The sequence below is a fragment of the Sorghum bicolor genome, chromosome 8 (assembly GCF_000003195.3).
Source record: "Sorghum bicolor cultivar BTx623 chromosome 8, Sorghum_bicolor_NCBIv3, whole genome shotgun sequence".
Classification (NCBI taxonomy): domain Eukaryota; kingdom Viridiplantae; phylum Streptophyta; class Magnoliopsida; order Poales; family Poaceae; genus Sorghum; species Sorghum bicolor.
Window position 1 is genome coordinate 3,590,957 of NC_012877.2, and position 22,010 is coordinate 3,612,966.

At 45.7% G+C, this 22,010-nt stretch overlaps 1 protein-coding gene across 1 annotated transcript; it reads left to right on the plus strand.

Annotated features, from left to right (window-relative positions):
• LOC8066976 (putative receptor protein kinase CRINKLY4) lies at positions 15,358–19,284 on the plus strand. Its single transcript, XM_002441799.2, has 3 exons — positions 15,358–15,518; positions 15,738–15,926; positions 16,087–19,284. Exon 3 carries the CDS (start codon positions 16,134–16,136, stop codon positions 18,843–18,845), a length of 2,712 nt encoding a protein of 903 aa, XP_002441844.1. The 5' UTR covers positions 15,358–15,518; positions 15,738–15,926; positions 16,087–16,133; the 3' UTR covers positions 18,846–19,284.

A 22,010-nucleotide genomic window follows, 5' to 3' on the forward strand; every position in this document is an offset into this window, starting at 1 on the left:
CTGGCCGAGTCTCTGGCCATCCTCACCCGCCTCGGCGACTGCGACCAGGACGTCCCCGACCCCAAACGTCACGCCGGGAGCTTCGAACCGGCGGAGGAAACTAAGCTAGTCTTCCTCGACCCCGGAACCTCTGAGGGCAAGGCGTTGAGGATCAGCTCCAGCCTCGACCCCAAATAGGAAGTGGTGCTCGTCGACTTTCTCCGCGCAAACGCCGACATATTTGCGTGGAGTCCCTCGGACATGCCTGGAATACCGAGGGAAGTCGCCGAGCACTCCTTGGACATCCGAGCCAGCTCCAAACCCGTGAAACAACGCCTGCGCTGATTCGACGAGGAGAAGCGTCGGGCCATCGGGGAGGAGATCCACAAGCTGCTGGAGGCCGGATTCATCAAGGAGGTATTCCATCCCGAGTGGTTAGCCAACCCCGTGCTAGTTAAAAAGAAAAATGGGAAGTGGAGGATGTGTGTAGATTATACTAGTTTAAATAAAGCATGTCCAAAGAATCCCTTTCCATTACCTCGTATTGATCAGATAGTTGACTCTACCGCGGGATGTGAAATTTTGTCCTTTCTTGATGCTTATTCCGGCTACCACCAAATCAAGATGAAAGAGTCCGACCAGCTCGCGACTTCATTCATCACCCCTTTCGGAATGTATTGCTACGTAACCATGCCTTTTGGGCTCAAGAACGCGGGGGCTACATATCAACGGTGTATGCTCCAGGTTTTTGGGAACCTTATAGGTAAAACGATAGAAGCTTACGTAGACGACATTGTCGTCAAGTCCAGGAAAGCGAGCGGCCTGGTTGCCGACCTGGAAGAAACATTCCGATGTCTTAGGGCAAAAGGGGTCAGACTCAACCCCGAAAAGTGCGTTTTCGGGGTCCCCCGAGGCATGCTCCTCGGGTTTATTGTGTCTGAGTGAGGGATCGAGGTCAAAAGGTCTCGGCCATCGCAAATATGGGCCCGATTCGTAACCTAAAGGGAGTACAGAGGGTAATGGGATGTCTAGCCTCCCTAAGCCGCTTCATTTCTCGCCTCGGGGAAAAGGACTGCCTCTGTATAGGTTACTTAGGAAATCTGAGCACTTTTCCTGGACCCCCGAGGCCCAGGAAGCCCTTGACAAGCTCAAGGCTCTGCTCACCAACCCTCCCATCCTGGTGCCCCCCGCCGAGGGGGAACCACTACTTCTCTACGTCGCAGCCACTGATCAGGTGGTCAGCGCAGCTGTCGTGGTCGAGAGGAAGGAAGAAGGGCACGCCCTGCCGGTCCAAAGACCAGTGTACTTCGTCAGTGAAGTACTATCCGACACAAAGACCCTTTACCCCAAGATCCAAAAACTGCTCTACGCTGTGGTTCTGACCCGCCGCAAGCTCCGCCATTACTTTGAGTCTCATCCAGTCTCGGTGGTATCGTCTTTCCCCCTGGGGGAAGTGATTCAGAACCGAGAAGCCAACGGAAGAATTGCTAAGTGGGCCATAGAGCTCATGGGTGATGGAATCACCTACGAGCCTCGGAAGGCCATAAAATCCCAAATTCTGGCGGATTTCATCGCAGAGTGGATCGAGACTCAGCTCCCCCCACCACAAATCCAGCACGAATGCTGGACCATGTACTTCGACGGGTCCTTAATGAAAACTGGGTCGGCGCGGGCCTCGTCTTCATCTCACCTCTCGGGGTAAGGATGCGATACGCAATCCGGCTCCATTTCCCCGCTTCAAACAATGCAGCAGAGTACGAGGCCCTTGTTAACGGTCTCCACATCGCGATCGAGCTTGGGATCAAACAGCTCGACGCCCAAGGCGATTCTAGACTCATCATCGATCAAGTCATGAAAGAGTCTAGCTGCCATGACCCCAAGATGGACGCGTACTGCAAAGCGGTCCGACGCTTGGAAGAAAAGTTCGACGGCCTCGAACTTAACCACGTGTTTAGAAAGTATAATGAGGCCGCCGACGCACTCGCCAAGATGGCATCCGAGCGGGCCACGGTCCCCCCGGATGTCTTCGTCAGCGACCTCTACAAACCTTCCGTCGACCACAAGGACGACGGGGGGTCGGACGAACCCCCAAGCGAACAAAGTTCCGACCCCAAAGACACCGCCGCTCCAGAGCAGGGGGTCATGGACATCGAGCCAGAACCACCCGCGTCTGACGACTCGCCCGACTGGCGCTACCCCTTGCTTCAACGCCTCGTCGACGACACTTTGCCCCCAGACCAGGCTGAGGCAAGGCGCGTGGCCCGTCGTGCCAAGACCTTCGTCCTCCTCGACGGGGAGATGTACAAGCGCAGCCCCTCGGGCATCCTCATGCGTTGCATCCCACGTCAGGAAGGAGTCAAGCTCCTGCAGGACATACACTCGGGGGCTTGTGGCCATCACGCCGCACCTCGGACGTTGGTAGGAAATGCCTTCCGACATGGCTTCTACTGGTCCACCGCCGTAGCTGACGCCACAGAGATCGTCAGGGCCTTTAAGGGATGCCAGTTTTACGCTCGGTAGATACATCTACCCGCTCAGGCCCTGCAAACAATCCCCATCACTTGGCCTTTCGCTGTCTGGGGCCTCGACCTGGTCGGGCCTCTGCAGAAAGCGCCCGGGGGCTTCACCCACTTGCTTGTCGCAATCGACAAGTTCTCCAAGTGGATCGAAGTCCGACCCATTACAAGGATCAAGGCTGAGCAAACAGTGTTATTCTTCACAGACATCATCCATCGATTTGGGGTGCCGAACTCCATAATCACCGACAACGGCACACAGTTCACCGGGCGAAAGTTCTTGCAGTTCTGCGACAGACACCACATACGTGTGGACTGGGCGGCTGTGGCTCACCCCAAGACCAACGGTCAAGTGGAGCGTGCCAATGGCATGATCCTCCAGGGTTTCAAGCCCAGGATTTTCAACCGTCTGAACAAGTTTGGAAAAAGGTGGCTCAAAGAGCTACCAGCCGTGGTCTGGAGTCTGAGAACCTCCCAAAGCCGAGCCACAGGCTTCACCCCGTTCTTCATGATCTACGGGTCGGAAGCCGTCCTCCCCACGGATCTGGAATACGGGTCCCTGAGGGTACAAGCCTACGACGAAAATAGCGGCAAGACGTTCCAAGAAGACGCGCTGGACCAGCTGGATGAAGCCAGGGATGTAGCCCTCCTACACTCTGCCAAATACCAGCAGGCCCTCCGCCGATACCACGCACGACGAATCCGAGGCCGAGCCTTTCAAGTTGGCGACTTGGTGCTAAGGCTCAGACAGAGCAACAAGGGTCGTCACAAGCTTACACCCCCCTGGGAAGGACCCTTCGTCATCGCCGAAGTCCTCCGACCCGGGACCTACAAGCTCGCCAATGAAGCAGGGGAGGTCTTCAAAAACGCATGGAACATAGAACAGCTACGTCGCTTTTTCCCTTAGAACTTTGTAAAAATTTCTTTGTTCATCACCTTCAAGGAATAAATCAAAGTTTAAGTTATCAGAGAGCCTCGGACCTACCAAGCAGAGTCCGAGCCTCCCTCGGGGGCTACATGGGGGGAACCCCCTATGACGACTCCGAATCTTTTTCTTTTTTTGCGCAAGTTAAAAGAACCCCGACCCAAGCTCTTCCTCCTCCCTCCTAAAAAGACTTAAGAAACCGAAAATCCATCCCCTAAATCTTAAGGCATGAGCCCGAGGAAGGATCTGCGCTCACGAGCAAAGACCGCCTCTACTCACCTTAGATTCGGAGAACGAATTCGGACTTCCAAGAGTTACTAAGGAAAAAGGAAAAGCACTTAGGCTCGGGGACTCTGGCTAGCGCAAAACTCTAAGTAGCTCACCCGACCTCGCGCTGCCGAGGTCGGATCGGCATAAAGAGAAAGAAAATAAGACACTTAGGGAAAAAGCTCAGTTACATAAATATCCACATTCGACATTAACATTGTATATATATATTACAAGGCCCGCCGGCCTCAACACCCACAAAAAGAAAAGAAACCTAAGGGTCCTGCTGCCCTGTCTGCCCAGGTCCTCGAGCCCCAACAGGCGGAAGCTCCACCTCGTCGTCGAAGAAGGCGGCCAAGGCATCTCCGGGGGCAGCCGCGGCATCCTCAAGCCCCCGGCGGCCGCTTTTATAGGAGGGGCGAGCCACGACCACGCCCCTGCGAGGAAGGCCAAGTGAGAGAGAGAGAGCAACCGTCGCCCACTCAGGTGAAAAACTCGAAGCGCCAACTCCCTCCGATTCCCGCGCCCGCCGCACGCGCGCATTAATTTCGCAGGCGAAACGTCCCATCCGGCCGGGGCGAGACGGCACGGCCGTTTCGAGTCCCCGCGCGCCGCGCCTCAAAAGAAGCGCCCTGAAAAGTTATGTCAGGGCGGTTCCTTCCAGGGGACGCGGCGCCCGACCCCCCGCGGACCAAGCGTCGCAGGGAGGTCTCCGTCGGGCGCAAGATTCCGTCTCGCCCGACCCCATCATGACCCCGAGCAAAAACTGCAAGACGGTTTCCCGTCGGGCACAAATTCCATCTCGCTCGACCCCGACGCTACAAAACAAATTTGAAAAAAAGCCTTTCGAGGCCCAAAATCCCTAGGCCATGGCCACCTACGTTCCAGAGGTTGCGAGACTGACCTGCGACACAGGTTCGAACAGTCGCCTCAGGATAACTGAGCGAGGGATGACTGAAGATGAGCACAATAGAGGCCAAGGTCCGAGCCCAACAGAGAGTCGGCGCATCTTTACAGTCATATCCGAGACCCATGCGGGTGTCACGTGAGTGGGATCCCATCGAGGGAGGCATCGAGCCCTCGGAACCTAACAAACGGTTCCGACATCCACCGTGACTGCCCTCGGGTACTTTTTGAGATGTGCCCATAAGGCCACTAGCCGACCCCTATCGAACGGGACTCGGACATCCACTCGGATCTACCCGCCTGCAGCTCCCGAGAAACATCGTCACTCGTCCATCGAGGGTAGTACGGCACGACCCACCCCTCCTCCGAGCGAAAGGAAGAATGAGGGACGTAATTACAAGACGAGAAAGAACCTGATCGACCCTTGCGGGGAAAGGGCTCGGTGGCTTCCTCGCACCATGGGAACAGGCACTACGTGTAAAGAACACGCAACCTATCCCTTAAAACACTCCAGACTATAGTTGTCATAGGGTGAAAGCCTTTGAAGGAATAACACCATTCCTCCAAAAGGCTCGGGGGCTACACCCGGTGGGTGCGCTCGCGCGCACCTCCCGGAGAAAAATAAAAGGTTCCTAGTCAACTACAGTCCCTGGTGAAAGCTCTAGTTTGGTTTTGGATAATTGATGAAATCCTAAGTACTAACCTCTATACTAAGTGTGTGTAGACTTAATAAGGTTGGTACATGCCAAGTGATGGAGCAAGTGATGATCATGGTGATGATGGTGATGACCACAAGATGATCAAGTGCTCAACTTGGAAAAGAAGAAAGAGAAAAACAAACCCTATGGAGATCAAGGCAAAGGTATTGCTTAGGGTTTTGGTTTTAGTGATCAAGACACCATAGAGGGTGTGATCACATTCAGGATAGATAGCCGTACTATAAAGAGAGGAATTCTTTGGCTAAGCGGTTATCAAGTGCCACTAGGTGTCATTGTTCATGTGCATGCATTTAGAACCTAGTGAGCTAACTTAACTCCTTCGAAGAAAATGATTGTGAAAATGCTAACACACGTGCACATGTTGGTTTACACATTGTGGTGTTGGTTTACACGTGCACATGTTCGGCGCTTTTCGAGAAAATGAAGTGCATATTTTCTATTGCCCCGGAGGGAAATTTGGTGAAGTCGCGAGAGTTTTTCTCGCTGAGAAAACACTCACCGGACGCTGGCTTAGAGGCACCGGACGCTGTGTCTGAGCATCCGGTGTGCAGACAGTGCCTGGCCCAGCTAGGGTAAGGCACCGGACGATAGGCACCGGACGCTGGCTTGAGCGTCCGGTGGTGCGCGTCCGGTGTGCGGGCGTTTTGCGACCCTCTCTGCGCATGGGTCCGGTGAGCACCGGACGCTGAGGGTGCGTCCGGTGGCTTGCGTCCGGTGAACCTGCGAGTTTGCGGAACTCTCTGCGCATGAGTCCGGTGTGCACCGGACGCGTCCGGTGCTAACTTGCTCAGCGTCCGGTGCTCTGCAGGTTACCGTTAGGCTCTGACATGCGGCTGATGTTGGAGCACCGGACGCTGGTGTTGAGCGTCCGGTGCCCCTTTAAGAGCGTCCGGTGACCCCGAGTTTTGCCCAGTGAAAGAGCCAACGGCTCTATTTGTTTGAGGGGCTATATATACGTGTTTGGCCGGCTTGGAGCTCACACTCTTGGCATTCTAACATACTTGACATCCTTGTGAGCCTAAGCAAACTCCTCCCATTCATCTCCTTCATAGATTAAACATCTTTGTGAGATTGGGAGTGATTCCAAGTGCATTTGCTTGAGTGATTGCATCTAGTGGCACTTGGGTATCGATTTGGCTGCGGTTTTCTTGTTACTCTTGGTGGTTGCCGCCACCTAGACGGCTTGGAGCAGCGGAGGAGGATTGGCACGAGTTGGTGATTGTTCGTGGCCATCTCCCGGTGATTGTGAGAGGTTTGTGCCTACCTCGGCGGAGAGCCAAAGGCAACATTAGTGGATTGCTCGTGTCATTGAGCTACCTCACTTGTGGGTAGGTTCTTGTGGTGTCCTAGTGAGGACGAGGTTCGTGCTACACCTCTTAGCCACCGAACCACCAAGTGTTGGTCGACACAACGGGGACGTAGCGTGCCGGCAAGCACGTGAACCTCGGGAGAAAAATCGGTGTCTCAATTGTGTTTGATTGGCATTCTCCCGGTGCTTGGTTGTTTATATTGGTGATTGGTTCATCCCCTACTCGGTGGTATAATTATCTCATCCACTCTTTTACATTCCCGCAAACTAGAGTAGCTTACTTACTTGTATAGAAACTTTAGGTAGCTTTCTAGTGTAAGTAGTGACATAGCTCTTGTGTGCCTAGTGATTATATCAACTAGAATTGTTGGATAGGTGGCTTGCAAACACCCCATTAGAGCTAGAGCAAAAAGCTTCGCTTTGTTATTTACTAACCTTTTACTCTAGTGAGTTTGTAGAATTTGTAAATAGGCTATTCACCCCCCCTCTAGCCATATTAGGACCTTTCACCTGGGGAAAGAACCTCTAAAGAGGTGACCTCACCCCTTCAGAGGCTCGGGGGCTACTGTTGGGTACCATAATAAGGGATACCCAAATCAGAGCAATAAAAAACGCAAAAAAACATACTAACCACAACCCTCAGGGCCTCGGACGCAAGTTCCGACTCGCCCGACCCCACAGGGCCTCGGACGCAAGTTCCGACTCGCCCGACCCCTCAGGGCCTCGGACGCAAGTTCCGACTCGCCCGACCCCTCAGGGCCTCGGACGCAAGTTCCGACTCGCCCGACCCCGTCCAGGCTCGGGCACCGGACCCCACTCCGCCTGGGCAGCAAGACTTCCACCGCACGGCGCCCGTACCTACGACATGACAGACGCGATGGCTTCCATACCGCAGGAGGGCAAGGCGACAACTATTCCAACCACCCTGGGCACTGCAGCATCACCTTTTTCACTATGTGCCCTTACCTCTTTCACTGTGGCGTACTGCCGCACAGTAGAAAGGGAATGGGAGAGGTAAATCAGCACCACTATTTGGGGTCTTTTCCCACTATTGACGAGATGTGAAGCAGTGCTGGCGATCCGACCCCCGCGACCCCTACAGGGCTCGGTAACCCTCTATATTTGACAAATAAAAATATTATCATATAGTTAAAAAATTTCTTCAAAATGCTACAGTAACATCAATAAAATATTAAATATAGATAAAAAAGTAAATAATTATATAGGTTGTCTGTAATTTTCGAGGCAAATCTTTTAAATCTAGTTAATCTATAATTAAATAATATTTGACAAATAAAAATAAAATGCTACAGTAACAAAATTTTTTAAAAAATAGATGTAGACAAGGCCAAAATGTACTACTGCCTCAGTCGGATCTCACACGTTCCATAAAACAATGCTCCTGCCTAGTGTACGTGCCCACTCACGCTACAATTTTCGTCCATTTTCGCCCACTCACTGTCACAAGCTGGCGGTACTACTCTCAGTCCTCTCGGATACTTAGATTATCTCCAACAATCATCATCCAAAATACAAAACTCATTTGTCTTTTGAATAAAAGGTTCCATACATATTTTTAGTCTTTTTCAACAATAAGACCTGAAAGACAACACTCTCTGCAACTGGGTCTAAGAGAGAGATACCCAAATTTGGGTTATGCCTCTCCTGATACCCAAAATAGGTCTTCTGTATGACTACTCTGTTGGAGGCTATAGGTATTGTGTTGGAGACCCCAGAATTCAAAAAAAATTCAAGATTCCCCGTCACATCGAATCTTGCGGCACATGCATGAAGCATTAGATATAGACGAAAACAAAAACTAATTGCACAGTTTGCCTGTAAATTACGAAATAAATCTTTTGAACCTAGTTAGTCCATGATTAGATAATATTTGTTAAATAAGAACAAAAAATGCTACAGTACCGAAATCCGAAATCTTTTCGGAACTAAACAATTTTGTTTAGATCTGAAAATTTTTTGGATTTCGACACTTTAGCACTTTCGTTTTTATTTGACAAACATTATTCAATCATAGAGTAACTAGGCTTAAAAGATTCATCTCGCGATTTACAGACAAACTGTGCAATTAGTTTTTATTTTCATCTATATTTAATGCTCCATACATGTGTCACAAGATTCAATGTGACGGAGAATCTTGAAAATGTTTTGGTTTTTGGGTGAACTAAACAATACCTTATATTAGAAATATTAAATATGAGTTGACTATATAAACTAATTGTACAAATAAAGACTAATTTACGAGATGAATCTATTAAGACTAAGTAACTCATCATTAGTATATATTTACTGTAGCGACACATTATCAAATAATGAACTAATTAGGATTAATAGATTTATCTCGCAAATTAGTCTACATTAGTGCAATTAGTTTTGTAATTAGTGTATGTTTAATATTCTAAATTAGTGTCCAAACATTTTATGTTTCAGCAACATTCATCAAGAATACGTGAAACATCAAGTTTCAGTAACATCTGCGACGCTTATTTAACTAGATTTATAATAACAAAACATAATATTTATAATATACCAAATAAATATATTAGTTTTATTATTAAATATATTTATATTAAATCTATTTAAAGCACTCTTAAAGTATTTTCAAGGGCTTTTCTAAATCTCACTCTTTAAATCATCATTTGGAGAACCACTTGCATCAAAATTGCTTTCTACATCTTTTCACTATCCAACAGTTTTTCTATAACTCATGCACTAGGGAGTCATTCTCGTCTTCTAATTTTTACTAGCGAAAAAATTCAAAATAAAATATAACTATATTTGAATGACTATTTAAAAAAGCTGTTAGATGATACTTTTTCATCTAAATCTCTATTCGTAACATTTAGAAAAGGATATAGAAAATCTTGTAGAGATGCTCTTATAGCGCTACATCTGTAGCGGCTGGCTGTAATCTCTCTCACACGAGATTGTGCACGCAAGAACCGCTGCACTTTGTTTTTTGATCGGATACAACTTTTTTTTTAAAACCTCGCATGGATTTTGTCACACCCAAATTTAAGGATAAATTTGAGTACAATAATTTCATGTGCGCCCCAGGAATAGTCGCGCACACAAGTCGACAAATTACAAATGTATCATCACAAATGTCTTACATAACGATATTACAACACAAATATAGCAGAGTCTGCGACAAACGGAAAATTATAACTCATAACTAGCTATGATATGATAGCTCCAACACAGGGACGACCGACTGGGGGATCGCCAACCTAGAAGTCATCAGGGAAATCCTCGTAGTAGCTGTCATCTGTTACCCATCCGGGATTTTGTCCAAAATGAAATATAAAGACAAGCGTGAGTACATCTCGTACTCCGCAAGCATAACATAGGATTTTATGTGGCTCAAAAGGGTCAGACACTGGCTACTGCAGTTAGCATTTTAATTGGTCAATGTTTTAATCCTATTTAATCATCAATTATACTCAAGCTCCCAATTAGCCCAAATGAGTACATGATAATAACACCGTTAACCTTCACGGCTAACACCATCACCATCACGGTTAAACCACATTAATCATCACGATCAATGCGTCAGATTTTCATAAGTTATTTCCCATAACCATCCACACCCAACTATTCCGTAAGGGTCCAAGGCCGCTCATGTCCGAGAGCACGGCTAGTATACCAGTTTGATCAAACTCTGCGCAGAGGTGTGCACTTTTTCCGTAAGTCGTGTTACCCATATGCCCGGGGTTTGCAAGACCCACTAACACTGCCAAGGTGAGCGGGCAAGGAACACTATGAAGCCTTCCATAGGCCACGTCTAACCAGTTAGGGCCGCGAGGTTTCCTCGGCAGGCAGATATAGAGAACCCCTTTCCTATGGCACATTTCCATCACGGCTATACACATAGGAACAGAAGCAGTTCTATACCCAAAGTGGCAAGCCCCTCTTGCGCCCTTTCGGGTAACCTCTAACCAGCTAGATGAGATCCTATTACTGAGCTAAAGTTAGAGCCATATAACCATCACGGTTGCACTGTAAGTCCCGGATTGTCGCTTACAGAGAAGTCCTTACGGAGGGTCTAGGTCAACCCGACCGAAGTCAATTGCACCATAGCCCTTTTTCCCAACATTTATCATCATATTCATTAAAGTCAGAGTGATAATAAAAGTCTCAAATAATTAAAGCACTAGCAAAACTACCCACATGCATTCTTCCCATAGGTGTCATAAGTATTTAGTCAGGTAGCTAGGATGTCCTTAGGGTTACCAAATTAGACACATGCAGATGCGTAATTAATTAAGTGAATAGGTGTACAAGGGAAACCCATGTTATACTTGCTTTCGGTGAAGGGGAACTGCTGCTGGTCCTGCTGCTCCTCGAAGAAAAATGGGTCACCCACGGACACGTCACCGTCTGTGCTCGATCGGTACCACACAACAACACGCATCCAGGTTCATTCATACAAGCCAACAATCATTTAATTAGAACAGTACACCAACAGATCAAAAATGAAATAAAATATTTTAAAACAGAACCTACGATTCGCTACGATCACATAGATACGAAGATCACGAAAATCGGAGCTAAAACGACCAAATTACGACTTTTCGGCGATTTTCTATAGGCATTTAATTAATTAAACCTAACCCTGAAAATAAAAAGTGGCAAACTACAGAAACAGTAGTACTATCATGAAGAGAATTTAATTACGAACCTAACGCAATTTGAACGGGTCAAATCGGAGCTATAACGAATATTTTATGGCCAAAACAAGTTTAGTGGCAATTTTGTAATTTCCTGAAAGCGTATTTTGACCTAAACCGACAGAGTTTACGTTTTCCAAACAGCAAGACGTAAACTGCGAAATACGCTAAAGACCGCGGCCGAATTTGGAAATCTGGGAGGGGCTCTTTAAGCAAAATTCCCCCCGAAGGGGTACGGTGCATCCAGGGCCGTTGATCTGGAATCGGACGCGCGAGATTAGAAAGAAGAAAACAGAGGGGGGGGGAGGAGCGGCGCGCCGGCCGGAGGGGAGGAAGGGCGCGGCGGCGGCCATTGCTGGCCGGCCCAAGCTCGCCGGCGACGCCCTGTAGAGCGCTACGGAGCTCGGTTTCGCGATCCAAAAGCACCAGGAGAGAGAGGATGCGGAGGCGAACTCGTTCCCGGCCCCAGCGCGACCAGGGAGACCACGCGCGGCCCACTCCATGGCCGGCGGCCATGGAGCTCGACGAAGTTCGCCGAAACCGACCCTAGCGACCACGAAACGGAACGAAAGGAGCACCGGGAGGAAGCGAGGAAGGATGCGATGCTCACCAACGCGAAGAAGGAGGTCGAAGACGGCTCGGTTGGCTTGCCGACGCTCGGAGAAACGCGGCGGCGGCTTCTCTGCGCAAGGCCGAGAGGAGCGAAGACAAGGAGAAAAGAAAATGGGAAGGGGGAGAAAGAAGGCTCGGGCGCATGGGGGGGGTTTCTCCAACTGAAGCCGAGGCGCGGGGGGAGGGAACGTGGGGGGAGCGGGGCGCGGGCTTGCGGCCGGACGGTTTCCAAACCGAGAGAGAGAGGAAAGAGCGGGGGCGTCGGTTGGGAGAAGAGGGAGCTGACAGGCGGGCCCCGCCTGTCAGCGGGGGAGAGAGAGAGGGGAAGGGGGGAGGCCGGCTGGGCCAGGCCCAAGAAGGGGCGCGGGGGAGAGTTGCTGGGCCTCCAGGCCGAAAAGAGGAAGGGGAAGGGGGGAAAAGGATTCTTTTTTTTTTCTTTTTTTATACACATTTTCCAAATGAATTTCTTTTCTTCAAATATTTTCTTGCGCAAATATTTTGGTTTTTTTTAAAACAATCATCACATAAAAGAAATGCACCGGCATATATGCAACATAAATATTTCTCTAAACTTATATTAAATTTTAATTTCTCCAAATTTATTTATTTTCCTATATTGAAAATACTCACAAAATAAATTCATTTAAATTTAATTCATCTATTTGAAATAAATAAAATTTTTGGGTGTTAGAATAGTTATAAATCGTTTATCACAAAAGCAAGAATAAAACTAGGGGCCTCATACAATTTGGACGCAGACAGTCCACAGCACACGCACACAAGAAAAATACATTTCAATAAAAGATGCCCAAATCATAAACTTAATTGGGCCCATTATATTGACAAAAGGGAAAAAAAACAACAACTTTGTTCTCAGTCTCCTGCATGGGCGAAGGGCCATAAAACTTGGGCCTAGGCTGGCATTTTCCAACATTGAGAAAAAAAACAATTTATTTTGGACTAAAAGTTCACGTCCAGTAGCGCCTCGCGCGGGTGGGGCTGGGCACCCACTAGTTAAAATTTAGTAAGGCCAAGCCAGTTTTAAGTCCTCTCTTAATTTTTAAACCGTCTATTTTTATACAATGAGTGATTTAGCAATGAGTTTTCCGATGTAACGACATGTTAGCCACGATGAGTAAATAAAGTTGCCAATTATCCAATACTGTTTGGAAAATTGATGCAAATAAAATCTTAAAATTTGGTTTAATATTAGAAATTTTGTTTTAGCTAAAAAGTATGAAACTGGCTTTAGTTTTTCTAAAACCATGGTCAAATCTTATAGTGTATAGCTTGGAATTACTATTTTTTAGATAATGAGTTTGGTATTATTTGAATCTTCTATGCTTGTTTATATGATTATTTGATAACATATGTTCTCGTTATGTATTTTAATTAGTCAGTATTAAAGACTCATACTACATGTTGAGGGTCAGATGATGACTTCAATGACAACACAGATTTCATACCATGTAACCACCTCATTGATCTTATTTAGGAAGACGAGGGTACAATTTAAATAGCTAGCTAGGAGGAATTTTATTGTCTCTCAATAGCACTTTATAAATAGCTAGCGAGATGATGTATAAAAATAATAAAAAAATAGCACTTTCATTGACTATCGAGGAGAGAGATCAAATAGCTAGCGATTTCCTAATAGCTAATCTAGCACGATCTTCTAGAATAACTCTCTCACAATACTCTCCACAATAGCTAGCGACTTCCTAATAGCTAACGACTTCCTAAGCTAGCTATTTGCAAATTGCCATTGAGAGCCAATAGCATTCTTCCTAGAGATCAAATAGCTAGCGATTTGAATACCATTACGGACGCCCTAAGATAGCTCACGCAGATTTCATTAATTGCTATGTTTGTAGTATAAGTAGGTTCATATAATTGATGCCAACACCTAGCTTTGTAAGGTAAGATGTGTACATGAGAAAATTATGAATTATTGTAGCATAATATTGTGCATGACCAATTAATAAGTATACAAATCTCACCTAGTAAAACTAAAATTTACAAAAAATAATTCGTTTGGCTGATAAGGGTAGAAAGTACCGTTGATCGATTTGTTGGGAAAGAAAAACTCTACTGAACGGCTGGCAGTTTTGCCTGATAAGCTCAAGCCAACTTGCCATAGATAACAAGATACGGATTTCCTATTCCTATATTTGGAATAATGTAGTTTTTCACTTATCACTCCTTTTTCTCTCCCATATCCCTCTATTTTGCAATTCTCCATCCAAATAGATCATCAATGTTTGTTAGTTTTGCACAATTCCTCTCCTTCTTGCTTTCTAGGCCCTTGTTTAGTTCCATTTTTTTTTGCAAAATGAACACAATAGCATTTTCGTTTTTTGACAAATATTGTCCGACTAGCTAGGCTTAAAATATTCATCTCGCAAATTACAGATAAACTGTACAATTAGTTATTTCTTTTATCTATATTTAATGTTTTATGTATGTGGCGCAATATTTGATATGACGGGGAATCTGAAAAAATTTTGCAAATTTTTTTGAACTAAAAGACTGGGCCTTGTTTAGTTGCGAATTCTTTTTGGGTTTCGCTATTGTAGCACTTTCGTTTTTATTTGACAAACATTGTCCAATCATGGAATAACTAGGTTTAAAAGATTTGTCTCACGATTTACAGATAAACTGTGCAATTAGTTTTTGTTTTCATGTATATTTAATGCTTCATGCATGTGTCATAAAATTCGATGCAATGGGAAATCTTGAAAAAATTTTGGTTTTTGGTGAGAACTGTTTGGATGTGAAAAAATTTTGAATTTCGCTGTAGCACTTTCGTTTGTTTGTGGTAAATATTGTCCAATCATAGACTAACTAGGGTCAAAAGATTCGTCTCGCGATTTACAGTCAAACTGTATGATTAGTTTTTGTTTTCGTCTATATTTAATGCTTCATGCATGTGTCGCAAGATTCGATGTGACAGGGGATCTTGAAAACTTTTTGGTTTTCGGGCCTTGTTTAGTTCACCTCAAAAACCAAAAAGTTTTCAACATTCTCCGTCACATCAAATCTTGCGGCAAATGCATGAAGCATTAAATATAGACGAAAATAAAAGCTAATTACATAGTTTGCCTGTAAATCACGAGACGAATCTTTTGATCCTAGTTAGTCTATGATTAGACAATATTTACCACAAACAAACAAAAGTGCTACAGTAGTAAAATCCAAAAAAGGTTTTCTGTCACATCGAATCTTTAGACGCATGCATAGTGTATTAAATATAGATAAAAATAAAAACTAATTGCACAGTTTAATCGGAATTGACGAGATAATTTTTTGAGCCGAGTTAGTCTATGATTGAACAATATTTGTCAAATACAAACGAAATTGCTGCCGCGTCGATTTTTCCCAAAATTTTTGAGAACTATCGAATAGTTAAAGCGAACAGGCTCTCGCTCCCAGACGACTCTCCGTCTCCGCTGCATCCCTCTTCCCTCCTCCTCCTCCTCCTGCTCTCTCTCGCTACACTCGCGCTCCCATACGACTGAAGGTGCCGCCGCCGCCGCCGCCCTAGGCCAGGTGCTGAGGCATTCCTTGGTCTCTTTGCCGGCGACGAGCACCCACCAGGTACTCCCACCCCTTCCCTTCCCTTCCCTTCCCTTATGCTGTGCGAAGCTGAGCACCGAAACCCTAACCTAAAGCTATTTAGCTGCTTGAAAATCCTCCTAACTTCGAAGTTTTTGCAAAAATTATTGGGTCCTTTTACTGGATCCGCCTTCTAACTTCGTTTATTTTTGTGTGTTTTTTTTGTTTTGTTTTTTTTTTTGCAAAAATTACCCCTTGTAGGTGCCGAAGAATAAGGGAGGGGATCAGCAAATCGGTGCGCTGCTGTTCAAATGCTGGGGAGGAAATCAACAGATCAGGGGGGCCTGGCAAAATGCTGCGCAGCCAGGGTGACTGGCTGACTGACTGGCCTCCCCCGCCCGCCAAACTCCCCGTTTCGTGCTTACTTACCGGCATGCTCGCAGCATAAAGGTTCTCCCTTTTTGACTCTTGTTTTTTTTACCTATAATAAGACTCACACTCACCTGATTCCTGTTGGTTCTGAGGCAGTTTTTTTTAGTTTTTAGTATTAGTATAATACGACACATCCGATGCCTGTTGATGATGCTAAGAAAAGCTAAAATACATGCAGGAATCTTCTCGGCATTCCGTGGCCGTGGCTGCCCCAAGTTTCAAGACATGGACCATGTGCCAGCTCTAGTTCTTGCCGCCGTGTGCTTCCTGGCCTTGCTGCCTGGCTGGGCTAGTGGCCTTGGCTCCATGTCGTCCATCGCGGTGTCCTATGGGGAGGACGGTCCGGTGTTCTGTGGCCTCAACTCCGACGGCTCCCACCTCGTCGCCTGCTTTGGTGCGGACGCCTCGGTTCTGTATGGCGCCCCGCCCAACATCCCGTTCCTTGGCCTCACGGCGGGGGATGGGTTCGTGTGCGGCCTCCTGCTCGACACCAGGCAGCCGTATTGCTGGGGGAGCAACTCCTATGTCAAGAGCGGGGTGCCGCAGCCGATGGTCGAGGGTGCGAGGTACTCCGAGCTCAGCGCGGGGGACAACCACCTCTGCGCGCTGCGAGTGGCTGAAGATGGGGGCCGTGGTTCGAGCGCTGCTAGTGCTAAGGCGTTGATCGACTGCTGGGGATACAATATGACCGCCACACATGTCGTCGATGAAGCCGTGTCAACTGTTTCAGCCGGTTCGGTATTCAATTGCGGCTTGTTTGCTCGGAACAGGACGGTGTTCTGCTGGGGCGACGAGACAGTGAGTGGTGTCGTTGGGCTGGCACCAAGGAATGTGCGCTTCCAGTCTATCGGCGCGGGTGGTTACCATGTCTGTGGGGTGTTGGAAAATGCACAGGTGTTCTGCTGGGGCAGGAGCTTGGAAATGCAGCAGGTAGCACCGTCCAGTGCTATCGGCGTTGGTGATGTGAACATAGTGCCAATGGATGCGATGGTCGCTGTGGTTGGTGGGCGGTTCCATGCGTGTGGCATCAGGAGCCTTGACCACCAAGTGGCTTGCTGGGGTTTCACTCTTCATAACAGTACGTCACCACCGAAAGGGCTGAAGATGTATGCGCTTGTCGCTGGGGACTACTTTACTTGTGGAGTGCCTGCTGAGACTTCACTGATGCCAAGGTGCTGGGGCAACAGTGGGCCATTGGCATTACCGATGGCCGTACCTCCTGGGATTTGTGTTCCTACCGCATGCAGCCATGGGTACTATGAGTATGTGAACCATGGTGAAGTTGGCAGCATCAAGGTGTGTAAGCCTGCGAACTCTAGACTCTGCTTGCCCTGTAGTACAGGTTGCCCAGAAGACTCGTATGAGTCATCTCCTTGCAATGCAACAGCTGACCATGTTTGCCAGTTTGACTGCTCGAGGTGTGGCACAGATGAGTGCCTGTCATTCTGCTTATCACAGAAGCGGACCAAGAGTCACAAGTTGATGGCTTTTCAGATGCGCATCTTTGTAGCAGAGATTGTGTTTGCCATCATCTTGGTACTCAGCGTGTCAGTAATCTCTTGCCTATACGTCCGGCACAAGCTTCGACATTGTCAATGTTCAAATAGGGAGCTGAGACTGGCTAAGAGCACAGCGTACTCTTTCCGGAAGGATAACATGAGGATCCAGCCTGATGTGGAGGATTTGAAGATCAGGAGAGCTCAGGTATTCTCCTATGAAGAGTTAGAGCAGGCAACTGGTGGCTTCTCAGAGGATTCACAAGTCGGCAAAGGCAGCTTTTCATGTGTATTCAAGGGCATACTGAGAGATGGGACAGTGGTTGCTGTGAAGCGTGCAATAAAAGCATCAGATGTGAAGAAGAGCTCAAAGGAGTTTCACAACGAACTTGACCTCCTATCCAGGCTCAACCATGCACATTTGCTGAACCTGCTTGGTTACTGCGAGGATGGCAGTGAGAGGCTCTTGGTTTATGAGTTCATGGCTCATGGATCCCTGTACCAGCATCTGCATGGCAAGGATCCAAACTTGAAAAAGCGACTGAACTGGGCAAGGCGGGTCACCATTGCTGTCCAGGCCGCTAGGGGAATTGAGTACTTGCATGGCTATGCTTGCCCTCCTGTAATTCACCGGGACATCAAGTCGTCAAACATATTGATTGATGAGGATCACAATGCGCGTGTTGCTGACTTTGGTCTATCTATATTGGGTCCTGCAGATAGTGGTACCCCACTGTCCGAGCTGCCAGCAGGGACCCTTGGCTACCTTGATCCTGAGTACTACCGTCTCCACTACTTGACTACAAAATCTGATGTCTACAGCTTCGGGGTTGTTCTCCTGGAGATACTAAGTGGCAGGAAAGCGATTGACATGCAGTTCGAGGAAGGCAACATTGTTGAATGGGCAGTACCACTGATCAAAGCAGGGGACATTTTTGCCATCCTTGATCCAGCCTTATCTCCTCCCTCAGACCTTGAGGCCCTCAAGAAGATTGCTTCTGTGGCATGTAAGTGTGTCAGAATGCGGGGGAAAGACCGGCCTTCCATGGATAAGGTGACAACTGCTCTAGAGCATGCCCTTGCACTGCTGATGGGCAGTCCCTGCATTGAGCAGCCCATTCTGCCGACTGAGGTTGTTCTTGGAAGCAGCCGAATGCACAAGGTATCACAGATGTCCTCTAACCACTCTTGCTCAGAGAACGAGCTTGCTGACGGTGAGGACCAGCGGATTGAGTACAGGGCACCTTCCTGGATAACTTTTCCTAGCGTGACCTCATCACAGAGGAGGAAATCATCTGCATCTGAAGCTGACATTGTTGGCCGAAGGACCACAGATGGTAGGAACGTCGGGAGCAGCATAGGTGATGGCCTGCGGTCACTGGAGGAAGAAATCGCTCCGGCTTCACCACAAGAGAACCTGTACTTGCAGCACAACTTCTGAAGAAATTTCTGGAGATGCAGAAACCAGAGCAGTGACTTTCTGCCAATGCTGAGCAGCATTTTAAGTTCGGACTTCATGCCCTGTTGCTAAATCCAAATGCATTACAGTGTTTATACGTCCTATATAGTAGCAGGCCGTCTAAAAACAGAGAGCTAATTAGTACTGGAAGAATTTTTTTAGCATCCAGAAGCATTCCTTTGTAGATTCATATGGTCCCTTTCTTTTCCTGTCATGATCTATCTTCTGATGGTTGCAGTTGATGGATTATCTTGTATCCTTAGCTTGCAAAACTGTGTAGTTTCCTTGATCCTTCAGATCATCCCTTTGGTTCGCGATGCTGCTTCTGCATGTTAAATGGCAGTAGCTTTGGGAACTAACTGCATGTCTGGGTCACCATGTTTAGCATTCTTTCGCTTATGTTCCTGTGGAAGGTTTCTTCTGTTGCTTGATTTGTGATTAACAGTAACAGGTGGCTGCCCATTCTTCTCCTCAGAGACAGGTGAGATGTGATTCTCAGAGGTCTACCTCAGCAATGGCTACTGTCATGTTCCATGGTCTGTTTGTTTTCAACACAATGAAAGACAGGTTGTTGCTAACCAATTAATGTTGCTTAGACATAACAAACTTGCCATTATGTCTGATGTCTAATGCCTGATGCCAATGCTTCTTTCAGAAGTCATCTTTGTAAGACCGTACGTACTGATGAATTTATTTGCTTCTGGGACACAAAAGATACCATCAATAATGTCTCAGGCTTTTATCTTTAATCCCTTGCCATCAATATTGGCCTTCGCCTGGGACAAGAATGGCGTTGCAAATGTCATAATGATTTTAGCTCTACTGTGCAAAAATCTTTATGGAAAATTTGAAGAAAGGAAAAACAAAATTGGGATGACAAGTAGGGACTTGCGTCATATGCAAACTTTCAATCTTGATTATACCCTATTCGTGCGGGAAGACGAGGGCATAATAATAGTATTTTCTTGCTCTATAGAGCCTTCAATATAATTAGCTTGTTGGCGGCTTCCTATGTCGACAACCTTCATCAATATAATTAGCACACGGTGGAAAATTTAACTTCAAACATCAAATCACCAATATTAAGTTTACCTTGAACAGTAGTAATTTCACATTATACCAACTCTGTTGTGTTTTGTACACGCATCTTGTACCCGTAGCACTATTTGTTTTGACTGTATGTGGCATTTTTCTTTTGTATATATAAAAAAAGTTATTTCCCTTTTAAAAACTTTAAATGATGCAGATCACACGTGGACACACCACCCACGAGATGATGTACTTATAACAGTATAAGAATTACGTAGTAGTATCTGAGAGCATCTCCAAGAAACTACTGTCTTGCAAAATCAATAAAGTGCGCCAAATAGCTTTTTTTTAAAAAAAAGTAAACTTAAAACATAGAGTTTCACAATAGCCTTTGTATAAGATAGCTAATGAGAACAACATGCTATATATGACAAGCGAAAGTTTAGGAGTAGCAAATTTGCTATTTTAGCAAACCAGATAGCACACCTGTTGGACTTTAATTTTTGCTTTAAAAAATGTAAAAATAGCCTAAATAACATGGATAACATATCTGTTGGAGTTGCTCTAACTTCTATCGTTGAACATAGTCGAGTCTGGATCTATTAATCAACTACTACTGAAAAAAATGCTTTTATGTAAATAATTGAAATAATTTGTAGCCGTAACTTATATGGTCTAATTGTGATAAATTTTTTATGGTGAACTAATTATTGTATGTTTGAATTATAGTAAAAATTTCATATTTATTGGATTATATATAACTTAGATCACAAAAAAAGATCATGTATAACTTAGTGGGCTAATTTTTGTTTGATCTATTGGTTTTGTACGATCATGGCAGTTCGTATGTTCGTCAAGGTTGGCAGTTTGTATGTTCGTCAAGGGAAATAGTTGGTTGGCTTTCAATGTGGTAATTTTGATCTCTTTCAATTTGTTATATGCAAGGTCTTGTTCTTGCAACACAATATTCTAGTGAACTAAGCCTGCATTCGGCGGATAATATATCTCATTACTAGCGGTGAGTAGCTTTTCAGTCTTTAAAACCTTGTATTGTATGGCTAGGGTATTTGTAGGTGAGCTCCGGTGGGTGGCGAACACGGGAAAGAAAAAGCAATCAGTTTGATCTTAAATGGACACTTATTTTTCGGATGTGGTTTTGGCCATTATCATTCTTTAATACTGAATATTTTTTTCCATGATAAATATCTGATATCTTGCATTTTTTAAGTCTTTATAAAAAAATCTAGAGCCTTACTTATGGAGAAATTTGGACCTTTCTTATATAGACCTTGTTTAGTTCGCAAAAATTTTCAAGATTCTCCGTCACATCAAATCTTTAGTTGCATGCATGGAGCATTAAATATAGATGAAAACAAAAACTAATTGCATAGTTTACCTGTAATTTTTTGAGATGAATCTTTTGAGTCTAGTTACTCCTTGTTTGGACAAAGTTTGTCAAATAAAAACGAAAGTGCTACAATAGCTAAAAACGAAAATTTTTGCGAACTAAACAAGGCCATAATTTAACATTTAAAAGTGCAATTCCCACGCCTTGCCTGATGAAACGAGATAGCATATGTGGTCTACGAAATAAACGGACAAGCAAACCTCTGCCGTCCAGACCCGAGAGCGTGTTGATAGGCGCAGTAGATTTACATGGACCAGGTCCGTAGACCCAGAAACTTCCCCAACTCGCGCAATTAGATGCCACTATTCCGAAAGTTTAGATGATTTTTTTGCAAAAAGGCTTCCATTTTGTGGCTGCTGACTTATTGGAAAATAAGAAGAAAAAACAGCAACCAATTATTCAAGTTGAACGTCACACCCATCTCATCATAAAAAAAAAACGTAGAACAATAATATGAACCTTATACACCTGGTTTGTGGTAAATATAGGAAGAACTAGATAGAAGAATAAGAAAAGGAGGTAGAAATTTTATGGAAAACTTTACTCTCTTATTCCTGGCGCTGATCATGCCATTTTGAATGTCGGGATTCCAAAAAGGGCTTTTACATGTTGCAGATGATTAAGCAAACCAACCACCTTTTTTACATGCAAAATTAATGTACACATCGAACCTTACATCCATTGTTAAAATTAGAAAGGATTAAAACCAA

Coding starts and splice junctions, on each gene's coding strand:
- LOC8066976 (XM_002441799.2), top strand. CDS start 16,134: ATGGACCATGTGCCAGCTCTAGTTCTTGCCGCCGTGTGCTTCCTGGCC.